The sequence below is a fragment of the Zonotrichia albicollis genome, chromosome 27 (genome assembly GCF_047830755.1).
Source record: "Zonotrichia albicollis isolate bZonAlb1 chromosome 27, bZonAlb1.hap1, whole genome shotgun sequence".
NCBI classification, from domain to species: Eukaryota; Metazoa; Chordata; class Aves; order Passeriformes; family Passerellidae; genus Zonotrichia; species Zonotrichia albicollis.
Window position 1 is genome coordinate 5,484,497 of NC_133845.1, and position 18,863 is coordinate 5,503,359.

The 18,863-nt window shown below is 50.5% G+C and overlaps 1 protein-coding gene across 1 annotated transcript in view; it reads right to left on the reverse strand.

The window, feature by feature from the left end:
* Window positions 1–8,349, reverse strand: part of LOC102061060 (protein CEPU-1) — a 399,822-nt gene extending 391,473 nt beyond the window's left edge. The window contains exon 1 of the mRNA XM_074527878.1: window positions 8,171–8,349. Coding sequence (XP_074383979.1) covers window positions 8,171–8,246 — 76 coding nt within the window. The 5' untranslated portion in view covers window positions 8,247–8,349. The remainder of the gene's footprint in view (window positions 1–8,170) is intronic.
* Between the last annotated feature and the right edge of the window lie 10,514 nt (window positions 8,350–18,863).

Here is an 18,863-nt window from a genome sequence, read left to right on the forward strand (position 1 = left end):
TTAGCAGCTGCTCTCTCTCTCTCCCACCATGAGTCACTGGAGGACACAAACCAGCCCTGTGGACTGAGCATTTGTGGTTTTCCAAGCTAAATCAGGGTTTCCACGATCAGCAGTGTGCAAGGAACATACACCAGTCCCTCAAGGCTGGGTTGGATGGGGCTCGGAGCAGCCTGGGACAGTGGAAAATGTTCCTGCCATGGTAGAGGGTGAAATGTGTCACTAAAGGGATATCAGTGACAGCCAAAGGTGATACAGAGACTACATCATCAGAAAGCATAAAAACACTTTATTTAGAAATCCACAGTTCTTACAGAAACAATGGTGGACCTAAGACCTGATTGGCCTTTAGGAATCTTCTCTCTCCTGTTGGTGAACTATGAACAGCACACTCTGGAGAATCATGTCTATAAACAACATTTACAGAAAGAGAGATAATAATTATTTTAATTCTTTCTCTGAACTTTCCCACAGCTTCTCACAGCTTCCCAGGAAAATCCTGGGACAGCTATGTCTCTCTCTGCTCAGAGGATATATGGTTACCACAGGAATGAGATGAGATTTAAGCTTCTTTTCAACCCAAACTGTTCTGGGATCTTTTTCTGTAATTTCCAAAAATTCCCTGATGAGAACTTGTCCTCATCCTTCTTCCAAACCAGCCCCACGACCTGGTGTGAGCCACAGCTCACCCAGGGTATAGAGGTGCCCCTTCCATCCACGTCCAGAGGGTCCTTGGGGCTGTGCTGGGACTTTCCAGTCTGGCATCACCCCCATCCCCATTGTCCCCGTGGGAAGGCAGAGGGTTCCATGCAGAGCTTTAAAGGGAATACTCTGACCAGCAGGAATTCAGGCACAGTGGATGCCCAGAGCCCTGACCTGCCCATGCAGCTCCTCTGAAGCATTTCAGAGCCAAGGCTCCTTTTTCTGCCTGCCCTGATTAGCAAGCAAAGCATTACTGGGAGGTGGAGGAGGGGGGCAAGAATGCCAAGAACCAACCACTGTCCTCAGTGGGAACAGTCAACAGGACAAGGGGGCCAAGAGGTCAATTAATTTACAACAGCTTTCAGCATTAGACATATTAACTGTTGAGCACATCAAAAATCCGTGCTCTGCCGCCTGGCAGCAGAGAGCAGAGCCTGGCAAGGCAGCACCTCTGATTTATTATTGACCACGAGCAAGGAGCCTGCTTGGGGAGGAGGAGGAGGAGGAGGGAGGTGGCAGCTCCTCCCAGCTGCCAGCCACGGCTCCAAATGTGCTGGGACGCAATTCCTGCAGGATGCAGGGGTTGGGGTGCCCCAAGGGGTGCAAAGGGGTCACTCTTTGTGATCCTGTTTTTTGTAGAATCACAGAATGGTTTGGGTTGGGAAGGGACCTTAAAGATCTTCCTATTCCAAGCCCTGCCATGGGCAGGGACATCTTCCACTATCCCAGGTGGCTCCCAGCCCCATCCAGCCTGGCTTTCAACGCTTCCAGGGATCCAGGGGCAGCCCCAGCTGCTCTGGGCACCCTGTTCTGGGATCTCCCCACCCTCACAGGGAACAATTTTCAATTCCCCATATCCCATCCATCCCTGCCCTCTGGCAGTGGGAGCCATTCCCTGTGCCCTGTCCCTCCATCCCTTGTCCCCAGTCCCTCTCCAGCTCTCCTGGAGCCCCTTCAGGCTCTGCCAGGGGCTCTGAGCTCTCCCTGGAGCCTTCTCCTCACCAGGTGAGCTCTCCCAGCCTGTTCTGTTTTTTCCTATAAAAAGCTTCTAAAGGCATGAAAAACCCATGTGTTGGTGCTGGCTGGCAACAGAAGACAGAAACATGGCTTGGACTTCCACTACAAAATCCCCAAATCTGGCACCTTGCTCATTTTGGCTCCTGTTTGAAACCAAGAGCTCAGCTCCAAGTCCAAGTCACAGCTCCAAGCTTTTGCCATGAACATCAGAGATGGATCGGGTTTGAGTCTAAGGGGAGATTTGTCACTGCCCATCAAAGGAGAATGACAGGAATGCTCAAAAAATCCCATTTCCCCTTTTTAAAGCTCTTGTCCCTTCAACTGGAGAACAAGCAAGGAAAGTTTTGCCCTTTCTTTCCACTACTGAAGTTTGGGAAGCAAAGACAAACACAAATTGAAGTCTTTTTCTGATCCCCATGGACAAATATTTGCTCCTCAGGGGGTGTTTCCCAGGCTGAGGAAAGCTGAAATTCACCTGCACTGTGTGACTGGAGCTTCCTGGGAAGAGCTCTCCCCATCCACTCCTGGTTTATCACAGAAAACAGCAAGCCCTGCTCACTCACCTGACCTAAATCTGTCAACTGATCAATTCCTTCCCCATGGGGAAAAAATAAAATGGGGGAGGAAATCACAATATAGGTATTTTTAAGTGAAAACTGCAAGAAAAATACACAAAGCAGACACTTCTAATATCAAATTCACTCATCTCAGGAGTAAGTTAAAGGAAGATGGAGAAACCACGAGCCAGGGTTGTTGTGCTGGTCAAAATTCCTATGTGGGGAAAGGAGAAGAAGCTTTTCTAAACACAAGGATATCCCAAAACTGGCTGCAGCCTCCAGAGCCCCAGTCCTGCACACAGGGATGGTCCCTAGGGTGGCTCAGAAGCTCAGATTTACCAGAGGAGGTTTTTTCAAGCTCCCAGCTCCCACCTGATTCTCTCTTATCAAACTGATATTTAGCTCCTTCTGACCCATGAAGCTCATCCCAAATGTGGAGCAGCTGGACACCAACCTGGGCTTCCACAGAATCCCCAAATCTGGCATTTTTGCTCATTTTTGCCCCTGTTGCTCAACTCCAAGGCAGCTCCAAACCCTTGCCATGAACACCTGGGATGGACAAGCTTTACCTCCTCACATACCCACTTGTTCGCATGTGCTTCATGCCAGGAAACAACTGCACATCCTGAAATTTGTGCCAGCACTTACAGGACCTCACACATCTCCAGTCCACCAGTGGGGCTCCTAAACCTGGTGTAGCTACTACACAAACCTACTCCAGCACCTCCTCCTGTGCTCTAAGGTAATTTATTTCACACAATGAAGTTTCCATTTCACTTCGATTTTTTTTAATCATTTTGATCATGTTTTTTATCATTTTGATAATTTTATCATTGAGATCTCAGCATATACAACAAATACAAACAGCTTTACTCCTCCTTGTCTCCTGCCAATCCGCTGCTGTGGATTGTAACCAGCTCAGCACAGGGATGCTCCCAGGGAAGCAGCAGAAATCCACACTTGTGTAGCGGGATAGAATATAAGAAAATAAAGATAGTGTAGAAAGTAATCTTACCCCTAAGGAGTTGTAGCTGGGCCAATTATCAAAGATTAGGAGCAAGTCTAACTTTAACAGGCCACAGCTGTAACCAATGAGAAGAAGATGCTATGAAAGAGTGGGTGACTGGTTGAAAAGGGAACTGGATTCAGTTGGCTGCTTTGTAAAGGAGAAAGGGTCAGTGCTCTGAGGAGATACCCACGAGAAACACCAAGAAGATACGAAACCTTTTTGATAAGGAGACGACGGTGTGGAACCCCTGCAGTAAGATGACAACACACTTGGAAAACCCACCTGCAAAACCAAACCAAAATCCCATCCCCTTTCCAGCATTTTGGGTGCCTCCAGCGTTTTGCACAGCTCAGCTGCTTTCCAAAGGTCTTCTCAGGTTGCTGCTTGCTCTGATGAATCTTAAAAATGTGCCAATTAATGCCACGTGGTTCCTGATTTCCAGAGGTGCTGATACCTCCTCTGCCCTGCTGGGAATCAACAGCAATGACAGATGTTCAGCCATGCTCCAAATCCAGCACCGAGCAGGCAGAGTGCCTTCCCTTCCTTTTATGTACTGCATATAACTGGGTTATCTAATCATGTAGCTATTGATTATTACTGTTATTACCTATTAAAAAGCTATTTTCTGCTGTTGGGGTGAATATCATGTTTTATTGACCTGTGTGATAACTATTAACCACATCTAATATTTTTCCTGAGGACCAATAAATCCGAGCATTCACAAAAAGATGTCGATACACGTAATTTTTCTTATACACATTCATTAGTGCAATTACCTCCTGCACGAGCTGCCAGGAGGATTCCCCTCACCCCTCCACTGAGAGAAAATTCTTGCAAGACTCTGGGGGTAGAATTTTTTTGGGGCAGCATTTTTTGGGGATAGAATTTCTTGGGGATAGAATTTTTGGTAGTAGCAGGCGGTTTCCCCTCACCCCTCCAATGAGAGAAAATTCTCACAGGATTTTTGGGATGGCATTTTTTGGGGATAGAATTTTCTTGGGCCAGCGTTTTTTGGTGATAGCATTTCTTGGGGGATAGGGGTTTTGGGGGGCAGCATTTTTTGGGGATAGAATCTTTTGAGAGCAGCAAAAAGTTTCTCCTTGCCCCTCTACTGACAGAAAATTCTCATAGGATTTTGGACACAGCACTTTTTGGGGACAGCATTTTTCATGTGTAGCATTTTTGGGGGATGGTATTTTGGGGGGCAGCATTTTTTGGGGGGGTAGGACTTCTTTGAGATAGCATTTTTTGGGTGTAGCATTTTTTGGGGACGGTATTTTTGGGGGCAGCACTTTTTGGGGAGTGGCAATTTTTTGAGATAGCATTTTTGGGGGTAGTATTTTTGGGCACAGCATTTTTTGGGGATATCATTTTTGGGGGGCAGGATTTTTCAGGCATAGCATTTTTTGGGTACAGCATTTTCTGGAGATGGTATTTTTTGGGGATAGCATTTTTTTGGGAGTGGCACTTTTTTGAGATAACATTTTTTGGGCACAGCATTTTTTGGGGATAGCAATTTTTGCATAGCCCCAACCCAGATCCCAAATCCTGCCCTTCCTAGAGGAAGCACCCAGGCCCTCCTCCCTGTGCATGTGTCTCTGGGTCAGATCCAGCCTTTCCATCACACACCAGCACAGCCTGTCTCACTTTGGGAATTATCTGCATCCCAGCCACATCGAATGAGCGAATAATTCTTTCGGATGAGGAACGCTCTGTGTAGGATGTTGACACATGCTATTATTTTACATACCTATTTCAGCTTGTATGCTTATTAGAATAAGGTCTTTATGCTAATTTGTAAATCAAATTCCCATAATTCTTGGCTTACTGATGCTAAAGGCCCAGCTAAATCTTCTATGACCTTTTAGCCTGGTTAATCCTTTTACGCGTGGCTGAGTGAAGAGTTTTCTTGTCTCTTCCACTCCCAAGTGCTGGGTGAGATTTTTGCCTCTTCCTTAAGAAATCCAGGTGGGCTCTGGGTCAAGGACATGGGGCACATGTGGGGACACCCCTTTGCTTTGAGCCAGGAAAGGGGGAAGGGAAAATTCTGCTGCCTGGGCCCTGTGTGAGGATATTTTGGATTTTCATTGCTGCTATTTAAAAATCACACAGAAGACACAGAGCAAACACAATGAGAGCTGTGTTGCCAAATTGCCGCTCACTTCCCGAAGCCTGGAGCTATCCCAGCCCTCTGCAACCTCCCCTCTTCCCTTCTCCTTTCCCAAGTTGTGGCTGGACATTTTCTGGCTCCGTCCTTCTTGTGAGAGGATGCAATGGACACCCACAGCTCCTTCCCAAGGGGATGCAGCATCCAAAAAATGCCCCAGCCTCTCTCTCCAGCTCCCTTGGTGTCCAACCACCCTGGACATTCCAGGGCTCAGGGGGCTCCTTCCTGATGGACACAGCCCTCAACAGCTCCCATTTTAGGGCCACAATTCCACAAATCCAACAAATCTACAGAATTTCCGCAAAAGTGAATCTGCAAAACTTAGAGGACCCACAGATGTTTGCACAAATGCAGGTGGTCAAACGCCTCTGAATTATCCCACTTCATGCTCCACTTTCCTTTCAAGCACACTCACAAACCACTTTTCTTATTGTTTGTTTGGCTGGAAATAGGGAAATGACCCAGAGGAGGACGGGCTGCTGCAGAGGGCAGCACGCATCTCTGGAGATATTTGGAGGAGGTTTGTGCCAAACACAGTTTTCCTGCATGACAATTATTTTCGTGTCTTCAAACACATGCCAGCTCCACTTCAGGACACCAAACAAAGGGGAAAACTTATGAATTCCAAAAACTGCTGGGATTAGCAGAAGAATTCATGAAGCAGAAGCACATTACTGCTGATTTTCAGCATTGCATACAAACCTAAATATCACCTAGGGCTTGAATGAACCCAATTTTCTCAAAACTCTCTTTAAAAGTTTGTGCTAAAATACAAAATCATTTGTAGGGTGTGTTTGAGGGTTTTCAAAATGACTCTTAAATAAAATTATGCAAGAAGAAACTCCCAAGGGGATTCCTTCGTTCCAACAATGCTGCAACTCCCAGCCCTAAAAAGGCCCCAACGTTTTGCTGCCCTGGGCAATTTTTCACCCAATTCCCCACAGATCTGCCCTGGGTTCTCCCCAGACCATGGAGTGTTGTGGCTCCCTGCTTTCCCTCACTCCAAGAGTGACTCAGGGACTTCTGGCACCCACATCAGGTTCCTGAAATGCAGGGAATTGGGGGATTTTGGGCTTAGGGAGTCAGCACATTCCTCCCCACTACTCTGCTGCCTAGGAGAGTTATAAAAATATAAATAAAGAAATAAAAAACCTGACTACTTTTTGATCTAGAAGCTTGGAGAGGAAGCAGGAAGGATAACCAGAGGCATAGAATAAGACTGCAAGGAAGCCAGGTGAGGAGCCCCAAAGCAAGCATTAAGAAATAATAAAATAATGAAATAATAAAACAAATGAAGCACAAATTCCGAACAGGAGAAGTGAGGAGGGAAAGGTGCAGCTCCATCCCTCTCCTGGGCAGCCCCGACCCTTCACACCCGCCCGGGTTCCCTGCAGGGGTGGGAGCGGGGGAAGCCCCAGGGATGCAGGAATGCCGGGCGGGCAGCAGCAGCAGCCCTGCGAGACGGAGAGCGGGAGGAAGGCGAAGAGGAGCGATGCCTCGGCACCGTGTGATGTGCATGTTAAGCAGCCTGTGCCGGTCGATACGGCACGGAGGGCTCTCCCCCCGCAGCAGCCGGCACGGTTTGCCCAGCAGACAGAAGTTTGTGGTGGGAGACATGCAGTGAGCATCCCTGGGCACCCCGCAGCCCCCAGCCCCACACCCCGAGCCCGCCCGGCTCCTGCTGCAGCGCTCCTCGGCACACGGGGGACGAGCCTGGGCCGCTTTGGACATCCCCAGCCTTCCGTGGGCAGCGCAGAGGGAGCAGGATCCGGCTGTGGAGATGGAGGTGCATTCACCCCGCCGGGTGCATCCATCCTCAGGAGACCCCACATCCCCCGGGTGCATCCCTCTCGCCCAGGAACACTCGCACCGCCCCGGGGCTGCATCCCTGCTCCGAGGAGCGCCTGCATCCCCTCCCGGGGTGCATCCATGTCCCCGGGAAGTGCCCGCATCCCGCCCCGGAGCCCCGCTCCAGGCACAGCAGCATCCCCCGGCGCATCCCCTGGCGCATCCCGAGCTCCCGCGGCGGCCCGGGGCAGGATGCGGCTCCATCCTCTCCTCCCGTGGAGGAAACCCCGCTCCCACAGCCCCTCCAGATGGCTGCGAGGAGCCTAACGCGAGCTGACAGGCTCGGCGCTCCCGGCCAGATGGGGCTGGCTCCTGCCGCCTCTTCCCCCTCCTTTTCCCATCGCTTTTTGCTCTTTTTTTTCCCCTTGCACTGCCCCCACTCCCCTCCCAGCGCCGTCCCCCGGCTGGGGGGAGGCAGCCGTGCTGATCCGGGACAGGCTGGACCAGCGCTTCCCAACTCCCAGCCCGGCGGGAGCGGGGCTGCACCGAGTTTTTCGGACGACCTTGCTGGAAAAGCAAAGGCGCGGGGGGAGCACGGAGGAACCCCGACATCCTCCAGCCTGTTGGCTCATTGACCCTGCCACAACCGTGCTGGGATGGCAGAGTCCTTCTGCACCCGCAGAAATAACCAGGACGACAGGAGAGGAGCGGTGTCCCCCCCGCCGCCAGCCCGGTGCGCCGGGAATTCCTGCGCCGCACCCGCATCCGCATCCCCCGCAACTTCACGGCGGGCTGGAGACCCTTCCCCAGCTCTGGGGGGATCCTCATCCCCGCTCTGGGGGGATTCTCATCCCCCAGTCCTCTCGGAGGGCGCTGCTGTGGGACCGCGCATCCTCCGCCCGCCCGGGCTGCGTCCCCCGCCGCGTTCCCTACCTTGGGGGAGGAGGAGCGCGGCCATCCCGGCGAAGATCACCCAAGAGACGGGGTGGTGCATTCTGGCCTGGGCCATGGTTTTCCTTCTCCTTCCCCACTCACTGCCGGGCGGGGAAAGGTTTAAAATCCAGCGTTTTCCCGGAGCAAAGCGCAGGAAGAGGGGCGGGGGGGGGGAAGGAAAAAGGAAAGGGGAAAAAAAAAAAAAAAAGGGAAAAAAGCACCGAAGGGTGGGGGAGGGGGGAAAAAACCCAAAAGAAAAAAAAAGGGGGGGGAAGGGGGTCGGAAGGGGTTGCAGGTGCGAGGACAGGCGCTGCGTGCCCGCCGCTCCGGCCCGCACACGCCGCCCGGCTGCAACACGCCGCCGGCCGCGCACGCAGCCGCCCCCGCGCAGCACTCATTGGCTGCGGGGCCCCCCCGCGCCCGCACCCGCACCCTGCCGGCACCCGCACCCCCGCACCCCCGCGGCAAAGGCACCCCGAGAACCCCAGGGGCATGTGCAACCCCAATAGCTGCACCCCCAACATCTGCACCGCCAACATCTGCAACCCCGAACCCCACTAGCACCCGCACCCCCGCCACCCGCACCCCCACTGCAAAGGCACCCCAAGAACCCCGCCGACATCGGCGCTGCCAGCATCTGCACCCCCGGCATCTGCACCGCCTAACCCCACCAGCATCCGGACCCCCAGCATCCCCAGCATCCAAACCCCCGGCACCCCAGCGGGAAAGACACCCCGAGCACCCCACCGGCATCTGCATCCCCAACACCTGCAGCCCTGAACCCCACCAGCACCCGCACCCCTGCACCCCCGCGGCAAAGATAGCCCGAGCACCCCGCAGGCATCTGCAACCCCATTTCTGTACCCCCAACATCTGCACCGCCTAGCCCCACCAGCATCCGGACCCCCGCACCCCCACGGCATCCGGACCCCCAGCACCCCCACCCCAGCGGCAAAGACACCCCGAGCATTCCACTGGCATCTACAACCCCAATTTCTGCACCCCCAACATCTGCACCCCCGGCATCTGCACTGCCTAACCCCACGAGCATCCGGATCCCCAGAACCTGCACCCCCAGCACCTGCACCCCCAGCACCCCTGTGGCAAAGACACCCCAAGTACCCCACCGGCATCTGCATCTCCATTTCTGCACCGTGAACATCTACACCGTGAACACCTGCACCCCCAACATCTGCACCTCCTAACCCCACCAGCACCCGCACCCCGGCACCCCTGCAGCAAAGACACCCTGAGCATCCCTCCGGCATCTGCACCACCAATTTCTGCACCCCCTAAGCCCACCAGCATCTGCACCCCCAGCACCATCAGCACCTGCAGTCCCCAACTTCCCCCCGGCATCCACACCCCCCCAAACTGCCCCCCCGGGCATCTGCAGCCCCCTCACCCCATCAGGATGTGCACCCCTCCCATCCCTCAGCACCCACATCCCCCTCAGTGTTGGCAGCTGCACCCCCAGAGTTCCCCCCTCCATCTGCATCCCCCAGCTCCAACATCCCCCCAAACTCTGCTGGCAGCCAGCACACACATCCCCTGGGCATCTGCACCCCCTCCATCTGGATCTGCATCCCCCCAGCTCCAGCATCCCACCAAACTCCCCTGGGCATCTGCACCCCCTAAATTCCCCCAGCATCTGCACCCCCCACATTTCCCCTTTAGCGTTCACTCCCCTGCTCCATCATCTGCACACCCCACAGCACCCTTGAAACCCCCCAAAGCTCTTCCCCTCTGGGAAAGGGGATGAATCTCCTGGATCATGCTGTGACTCAGTTTCCCCACCTGCACAGTGGTGGGAGGGATTCACACACACACACCCCTCCTGTGTCCCACCTGCCTGGCCCTAACGGAAGAGGGGCACCTGATCTCTGCAGGACAGCCCTACAAGACTCTTCTCCTTGTGCACCTAAACCCATGTGGAAATAAAAGCAAATTTAGTAAGGAAAATCTCTTCAGTTTGGAGCAGAAATCTCCTTTTAGTCCAGATCAAGGGGGGGGTTTCCATGCTGCAGCCACACGTATCTGATTCCTCACACCAAGCCCACCTCCTGCTCTGAGCAGCATCTGGGCCCCTTGGACCCAGCTCAGGACTGAACACACTCCTGTAACTTCAGCTCCTTGCCCATGCCAACCACTGGTCCCTATTTCACAATACCAGGAATAAAATAGACTTCTCTCCACTTCAGGATTCCCAAACCAAACACATCTCTCCACACCACAACCCAGCATCAAGAGCATGACACCCACATGCCCACACAGAAAAGGTCCTCGAAACAAAAACCTTAAATTATTCCACCCTTTGTCCAATAAAAAGAATATCTGAGGCTCAGAACCACCAGAGACCCCTTTAAAACAACCTAAATAAAAACTATCACATTAAATATTATTTTCATAAGTGATAAGGATGTCTCGTTTGATTGCTCGAGGTGACTCACAGCCCCTTCAAACAACATTATAGCCAGGAAAAAAATGACAAAGAGGAAAAAAAAATTAAAGATATTCTGGCTTTTTGTATTTATGCCTCCTCAGAGGCTTCCAAAAATCTGAGCTGTTCACTTTGCAATTCAGAAGAAGACTTGGCTGCGAACTCTTGGAAATCCAGCTGTGTTTCTCTCTCTATCACCCAGGGACTCTCTGAGTCAGACCCAGGCCAGTCCTTGTGCTGCAGGAAGGTGACAAAGCACAGGTCCCTCTGCTCAAGCCCCGTCCTCAGATCTGACAAGGATTCAAATGTCAAACGTTGGGAGGGATTGGCTGCTCAGGCTGGGTGTTCCCACCTGCCCTGTTTGATGCCTGCCCGTCCCTGCCACCGGCCAAAGGGTGGCACTGTCCCCAGCCACAGACACAATGCATTTACCCATCCTTGGGTGCTCCCCAGCACCTCCAGTGCTGTGATCCACCAGTTTCCATGAGGAGTTGCCAAAAAGTAGCTCAGGCTGGTGCAGAGGGCTCCTGCTCTCCTTTCTTTCACCTCCCAAGGCTTGGTTCCATCCACAGCCCTTAAGGAGTTCCAATGGATCCACCACCACCTCCTGGTACCACCAGGAGCACCCCACACCCTGCCAGGGCCTGCAGCACCTCCCAGCTCATTAGGACAGCAAGAGCTAATGAGCACCGTGGCATTAATGACCCAGTGGTGCAGCAGGACACTTCTCCAGAGCCTGATACAGAATGTGGAGGATTTCATCTCGTCACGATGTCAGGGCTGGGAGCACAATTCCACTGCTGCCCCAGGGACTCCCAGCTGATGGAAAACCCCTGGAGAGGGGGAAAGATTCCTAATCCCATCCCATCTCACCCTCCACACCATTCCTCCTGCATAAATTGCCTTCCATGAGATGCCACACAGCAATTTTTACCACCCTTGGCAAAGCACCTTTGAGCCCCAGCTTGCCCAGCCAGCGACTGTGCTTGGAGCAGCTGGAAATGGTCAATTAGGTTGGTTTGGTTTATTACCAACACATTATGCTTTAAAAAACACAACTTGCCTGCCTGTTTGCCTAAGCAGGGAGAGCAGTTTCTAAGTCAGCCCTACGCAGTCGCTGCTCTTCCTACAGATTTGCTCCATGCATTATTAATCCACACAGCGCCTGCTCTGAGCACAGATATTTACCAGTGCACCAGAACAGCTCTTAAGGAGCCTTTGGCTTGTGGCTTTGTGGAACATCAACTTTTCATGTTGAGCAGCAGGTGATGTTCAACAGAATGCCTTGCAATAAATGCCTAATATCTCCATTACATTCGTCCATATCTATGTGCTGGGATGATAGGAACATGCAGATAGCAGGGCTGCACTCCTGAGATAGGGATGGGGGGACAAGTTATTCATTGGAAATCTTATATAAATATATATTTATACCTGGTGTTAACAGGGACACCATCCCTCCATGCAGAAGGCTCCTCTCAGCAGAAATTCCTGCAAAATTTCTATGAAATTCAATTTTTTTTTCTGCTCCCTAAATCTGAATAAAAGCCCAAAACACAACACCTTGGCTAAAAGTCTGCAGGGAAAGAAAAAAAAAACCTGATGTGCTGCTTTGCAAGAAAACCTCTAACTGGCTCTAAAAGGAGCGCTGTGACCTTGCTGAGCAGCACTGCATAATTTTTAATAGACATTTTTTGCTGGAACTGACATACTCCCAGGCGTGGTTTTACTTCACTAACATTTTTTCCAGAGGGAAATGCCATGTTTCATTGGAGTTTTTTTCATCATCCCTCCATATACATCCCTATAATTACTGTATGCATTACAATAGCATTGGCGTGCCTTTGATAAGATCCTGGTTCCATTATGCTCCACTCCGTGTGTACACCCGGTAAAAACAGTCCCTCCCTTGAGCTCTTCAAGTCAAAATAGAGAAAGCAGAGGAAGGTGTTGAGACAAGAGCAAATTACTTCTCATTTTAGGGCTGGAAAAATAAGACTTGGGAAGGCTAAGCCACCACATGAGGCCAGGGAGGGAATTTCCAGCTGTGTCACGAACAGAACCAAAACCTCCCAGATTTTAAGGCCTGCAGGGCTCACCTGCTTCCCCATCTGAAATGACTTCTCCTCGTGGCTCCCCAGTGCAAGGGGAGAGTTAAAACAACCCTTCCACCACTCTGCCAAAAACACAAGCTTGAATTATGTGCAAAATGACCCTTTTTTCTTGACAATGGGGAGAATTTGTAAAGCTCCATGCATAGCCCTGCCCACGTGTCCACACAAAGGCATTCCAGCACCCCCATGCCCTGGACACACGGAGCCAGGCAGACTCGTGCCCACGGGTGCCCAGCTCTGCTCCCTCAATTACACCTCCCACGGGTGAGAAAGATAAGCCCAAACGGAGCAGCTGCATGAAGGGAGGAAGCCTATAAGTTATTCATAAGTTCAGGCTCAAGCTCCTCTCTTGCTTTCACTCCATGACACCTTCAAAACATATTATTCATCTATTTTTTTTCCCTCCTCTGGGAAGGGAGATGGTAATTGTAGTAAATATATCACTGCCAAGTCATCCCCGCAGCCTCCGAGGCGCGAGGGGCAGGGATCTGAGGCAGCAGATTTGGGATGCCTGGGATCCGTGAAGGGCATCCTCAGGCTGCTGAGCACTGGGGGGGAACCCCCATCCCCTCATCCATCCCATCCTTTGGGATAAAAACCCCACAATGCCCACTTGTCAAAACCCAGGGCATCCCTCTGGCTGTCCTGAGCAGCCCAGACCCTGCCAGGGGGCTCAGAGACCCTGGCACAGAGCCCAAAATGCCCCTGTGGTGTTGATTATGACCCATGGAACAACTTACCAACCTTATATGAAGATCTGAACAGTTTAAGTAGAATATTAGTAAAGTTATCATGGGGTGGAAAAGTAGATTTTGGGGTTTTTGGTATAGGGGTTCAGGAGGCGAGATGGAGGGATCTGGGCATGTCCAGCCTTTCTCCTTCTTCTTCTTCTTGGCCTCCATCTTCTGCTGTGATGGTGGCACTTACAGATTGGTTTACAGTAGAAGCTCACTGTCTAACATAGGTGATAGGTATTGGAAGTAATTGTAAACATTGTACATGTAGTTTTTAGTATAAAGAGATAACACTGCCCCAGGGGCAGGCAGAGTGCCTGGACAGACCTCAGCAGGGCAGGAGAAAGAATTTTATAGATAAGGAACAATAAACAACCTTGGGACCAAGAAATGAAGAGCCCTGACTCCTTCTTCAAGCACCAGGCTGGGAAAAGAGGCTTTTGAACTCTTCTTGGGGTCACTCTGACCAGCAAGAGATCCTGACACCCACTGAGCACCTGCAAGTTGTTCAGAAGACTTTCCCAGCAAAATCAGACTGGGACACTAATTCCCTCAGAATGCTTCATGCCATTTTCATCCCATCCTGCTGGCATTTGGGTCAATTTTGGCTGTTTCTGGCTAACAAATTTAAAAAAAAAGCCACTGAGCACTGGGGGAGAACCTCCACCAACCCCCATCACCTCCATCATCCCATCCTTCAGGATAAAAACCCCACAATGCCCATTGAGCACCTGCAAGTTGTTCACATCCATCCCATCCCCTCCACCTTCTCATCCTTCTGGATAAAAACCCCACTGAGCACCTGCAAGTTGTTTGTCAGAATTTTCCCAGCAGAGCTCAGACTGGGGCGCCAACTCCCTCAGGATGCTTCACATCATTTTCATCCCATCCTGGTGGCATTTGGGTCAATTTTTGGCTGTTTCTGGCTGTCAAATAATAAAAAAAAGCCACTCTCACTGGCATCCCTGCCTGCAGAGAGCCTTTGGAAGCGAGAGCCACAGCTCAGAGGTTTTGTTTGCCCTCTCAAGGCTGCTCCAGACAGAATAATGCTCCTGCCAACTGAAGCAGCTCTCCTTGAGCTCGAGAGGTTGGTTTTTCTGAATGCAGCGACACGGATCCTGGTCTGGGCCCCATAGCACAGAGGATTTGTTGTATTCCAGTGCAAAAATAACCCTGAAAGCAACAGCCATGCCCCCACCAGGGAGGGGAGGGCTCCAGCATCAGCGCAAGGCGCCTGGGAGGGGAGGGAGACACGGGGCATGGATTTTATTTGTCCTCGATTCCCAGGGAGGTCATTTACTGCAGTGCCCCTGGCACTTCCCCAGCCCTTTTCTAGCACATTTGATTCTTGTGAGTTTTCTTAATCTCATCTCCTTCATTGGTTATTGCTCTTTCAGTGCTGAACTCAGCAAGATCGCTTGTGTTTAGAGAAAGATTAGCGCTGAGTACATTAAACACGGTAATGCCATGTACTGTAGGGCACCAGGTCACTGCCCCAGCTCCACAGCACCTTCCCAAACCCCAGCCCTCTGCTGGAGGCTGCTTTCAGCTACATCTGCAGCACCTCTGGCATCCCAGCTCCTTGGGAGATAAAAACCCAGCAGCTCCAGCACTGGGCACACCTTGTTTCCCCTTCAAATTGAAGCTGGAGCTGGATGTGACGGGATCACCCCACCCAAGCTGGGACATTCTGTGACTGTTTGATAGCAAATTAAGTGCTGAGTGACAACGTGGTTTTCACAGTAGAAGAAGCAGAAAGAAAGGGTGGATGGGCCCCATAGCACACCTTGTTTCCCCTTCAAATTGAAGCTGGAGCTGGATGTGATGGGATCACCCCACCCAAGCTGGGAGATGGTAATTGTAGTAAATATATCAAATTGAAGCTGGAGTTGGATTTGGTGGGATCTCCCCACCCAATCTGGGACATTCTGTGACTATTTGATGGCAAAGTGCTGAGGGACAAGGTGGTTTTCACAGCAGAAGAAGCAGAAGGAAAGGGTGGATGCAGAAGGGTTGGATCTCCCACCTGGACATGAGACAGCACCATGCAAGAGCCACCCAGAACCCTGCCAGGCTGAATGTCCCCAAACATCCCAAATCTGCAAGCTCAGTGCCCTGAGTCCCTGCAGGAAGGTGATGCCCACAGTGCCCTGCTCTTATCCAGTGCACAAGGATGGGGCATCTGTATTACCCAGGGAAATGTTTTTCTCTAGAAAATGTTATTCTTTACATAAAATTCCAGATTTCCAGCAACATAGCAGCAAACCAAGGTGGTAAGAGCCTCTGGAGAGCTGCTCAGTGGCCATGCTCTGCTTGGTCTCACTATTTCCTCCATTCATCCCCTTCCATCAAACCATTTTTCTCTGTATTCCAAGGATGTTGCAGGGATGCTTCCCATCACCCACCCCGAGCTGGGGCTCGTGCTGCCATCAGTCCCCATCCCAACTGGACTCTTATCGTGGCTCACCACCCCCTCTCCCTGCTTTCCAGCTGATTAAAAGTCTGTTTGCCTACAGATTACAAGGAGGCAACAAGTCCACGTGGGAAGAGGCACCGTTGCATGGGCAAAGTCTCTGCAAACAGATGGCTGGAGGAGATAGTGGCCGTTTGCTGCCTGTGTGTGCTGCTGGGCTTGGGGGTGACACAGCCCTGGCACATCCCTGCCTTCCCTTCCCTTTTGTTCCCCTCCTCAAGCTCCCTCTGTGGCTTGGGGAGTGAAGACAAAGGCTCAGCCAGCTGCCCAAGTCTGTCCTGGAAGGTGTTGGAAGATGTACTCACCCTCAAATTTTTGCATTTCTAATTATCTCTTCCAAATTGATAAAGGGATATTAAATTTTGGTGGGGGGGGGAAACTCTTTCACAGCTTTTTTCCAGCTCCTCTGGAGCTTGAGGTCACATTGAAGAGGCTCAGCAGTGACCCACCACACCAATAAAGGAACCTGCAGGCACCTTGATGTCTCAGACAATCCCACCTCGAGAGAGCTCTTTGGAAGCTGGGAACAGGCAGAAACCCACCAGAAATTATTGATTGATAGATATTCTCAGCTCTGGAAGGTGCAGCAGTGGAAACACCTTTGCTGCAGTGCTCAAAGCCACCCAGCATCTGCTCTGCTCCCTGGAGCTGCAGTGACACCTCCAAATGCAGCCCAGCCTCCCAGCACCAGCCAACCCCTGGCAGGTCTCAAACACCACATCCTTTGTACTCCAGATGAAGGGGAGAATAAACATGCACGTTACAAAACACTGGCTGTGATGAAAGCACCATTTGAGACCCTGCAGACTGTCTAGGGATTTTTTTTGCCATCTAATTCACATCTCCCACTCTCCATCTGCCAAAAGAGGAAGGCAGGTAAACCCTGGGAGGAAGGGGATTCGTATTCCCCAAATAACCCTCATTTGCAATTTTAGCTTCTCCCGCTCATCCTGCCACCCCAAACTAATTGCATTCCCCACACCCTCCTCCTCCTCCTCTTTCTCCCCCATCCCAAGCTTTAAAAGCCCGTGGTGTTATACAGCAGGCTCAAAGCACGTTCAAGATTAGTCCTGCAACCTGCCTGGCAGAGCTAGAAAATTGAATGTGGTAGGAAAAAAAAAAAAAAAGGGAAAAAAAAAGAAAAAAAAAAAAAACAGAAAAAAGAAAGAGTCAGCTCTTGTCAGGAGTGTGGTAGTACAAGGAAGTAATTTTTCTCTCCCCATTTCAGCTGGACGTTGCTGTTTATGTCTGCTGCATCCTTTCTTCTCCACTGTGCAGCTGTAGCATTGGGAAATTGGAGAGGGGAGGCACGGTGGCGAAGGCAATAGCAATTGAAATTGGATCCTATTGAATTTTCAATAGGACACCAAAATATATCCATATTTCAGCGTGAGATTGCATGGACGTGGAAGTCAACAGTGGAATCTGTGAATGGTCGTTTGGAATAATTACAGTGGGGGGAAATCATCAGAATAATGAGCAGTTGCTCCCAGAATATTCAGGGAAATGAAATGCTGACTGCTGTTTATTAAACAGGGCTTTATTTCCAGTTTAGGGTGTTTGGGATGGAATTAGATGGCAAACACACAGCATCACTGAATGACTGGGAAAACCTGGGATCACTGATGCTGCTCCAACTGCCTCATTCATTCCCTTCAGCCCTTCCATCTTCCTGCCTTTCCCTGTGGTTTCCTCACCCTTCCATTCCCTCCCAGCCATTGCAGCCTCTGCAAGGGGCTGTCAGGCAGCTCTGATGCCACAGGAGATAAAAAGATGGTCCCTGCCCTCCAGTCCCCCCATGAACACCAAGGGACACCAGTGCAGCCAGCAGGAACAAAGCACAGTGAGGTGGGATGGCACTGATAAAGCCAAGAACCAGAGGGTCACCCCTTAGCAGCTGGAATTTTCAAAATATTTCAAGTTTTGGTTTGGTTTTTTTCCCCCACCGATCTCCTCAGGAAGATGCTGCACAGCCCACCCACACCCCCACGCCTCCAACACTGCCTGGCACACATTTAACTGATTGTTTTCTTTAACAAGACCATAAAAAAAAAAAAAAAAAAAGCCTCTGCAGCACAGCAGAGAGCCCAAGCACAACTACCAGGTTTGAAATATCCACTTGAAAAATTAGCAGGAAGAGCACACACTTATATGAAAACCAGGCAGATTCTGGAAACTTATATTTCGGGAGACATACTAATGTGTCACCTAACGGACATTTTGTGACACATGCTTTGTGAAATAGAAAATAAAGGATCAAAAAGCCATGGAAGCCTCAGAAATGCAGAGCCCAGAGCTCGCTGGGAGTTGTTCCTGCTGTCCCCATGTGAAAAACGCCAATCACTTGTTTTTAAAATTCTAAAAGTTAATTAGGAATAAAATGGTTATAAAAATAGTAATACAACTAGAGTAATAATAATTTGGACAATTTGAATTAGGACAATATGAGACAATAAATACAAAGAGTTATGGACAGTCTGGGTACCTTTTCTGGGCAAAATAAGCCCAAAAAAGGACCCACGTTAACAGAGGATTAACCCTTAAAAACAACAGCCTGTTGTATATTCATACACTTCATACATGATGCAAAAATTCCATTCAAACACAGGATTCTGTCTGGTCATCGTCAACTTCTTCCTCCCAATCCTAACAGTGCCTTTGAGGTGGAAGTTCGTTTCTTCTGATAATGGGGCAATAAACTCTCTTTCTCTGAAAGATTCAGGTGTCCTGTGGCTGCTATCTCACTGCAAATCCTTTCTTTAAAAAATGTATCCTACATAGCATAGTTTCTATTTTAGCAATTTCTATAACCTAAAACTATATTTAACACACTACTTAAGAGAATTAATACAGTATCACTTTCTAACACAACACATATAACATTCGTTTTAATATTTGCGAAAAGCCAATCATAAAATACATGCATTTTTCA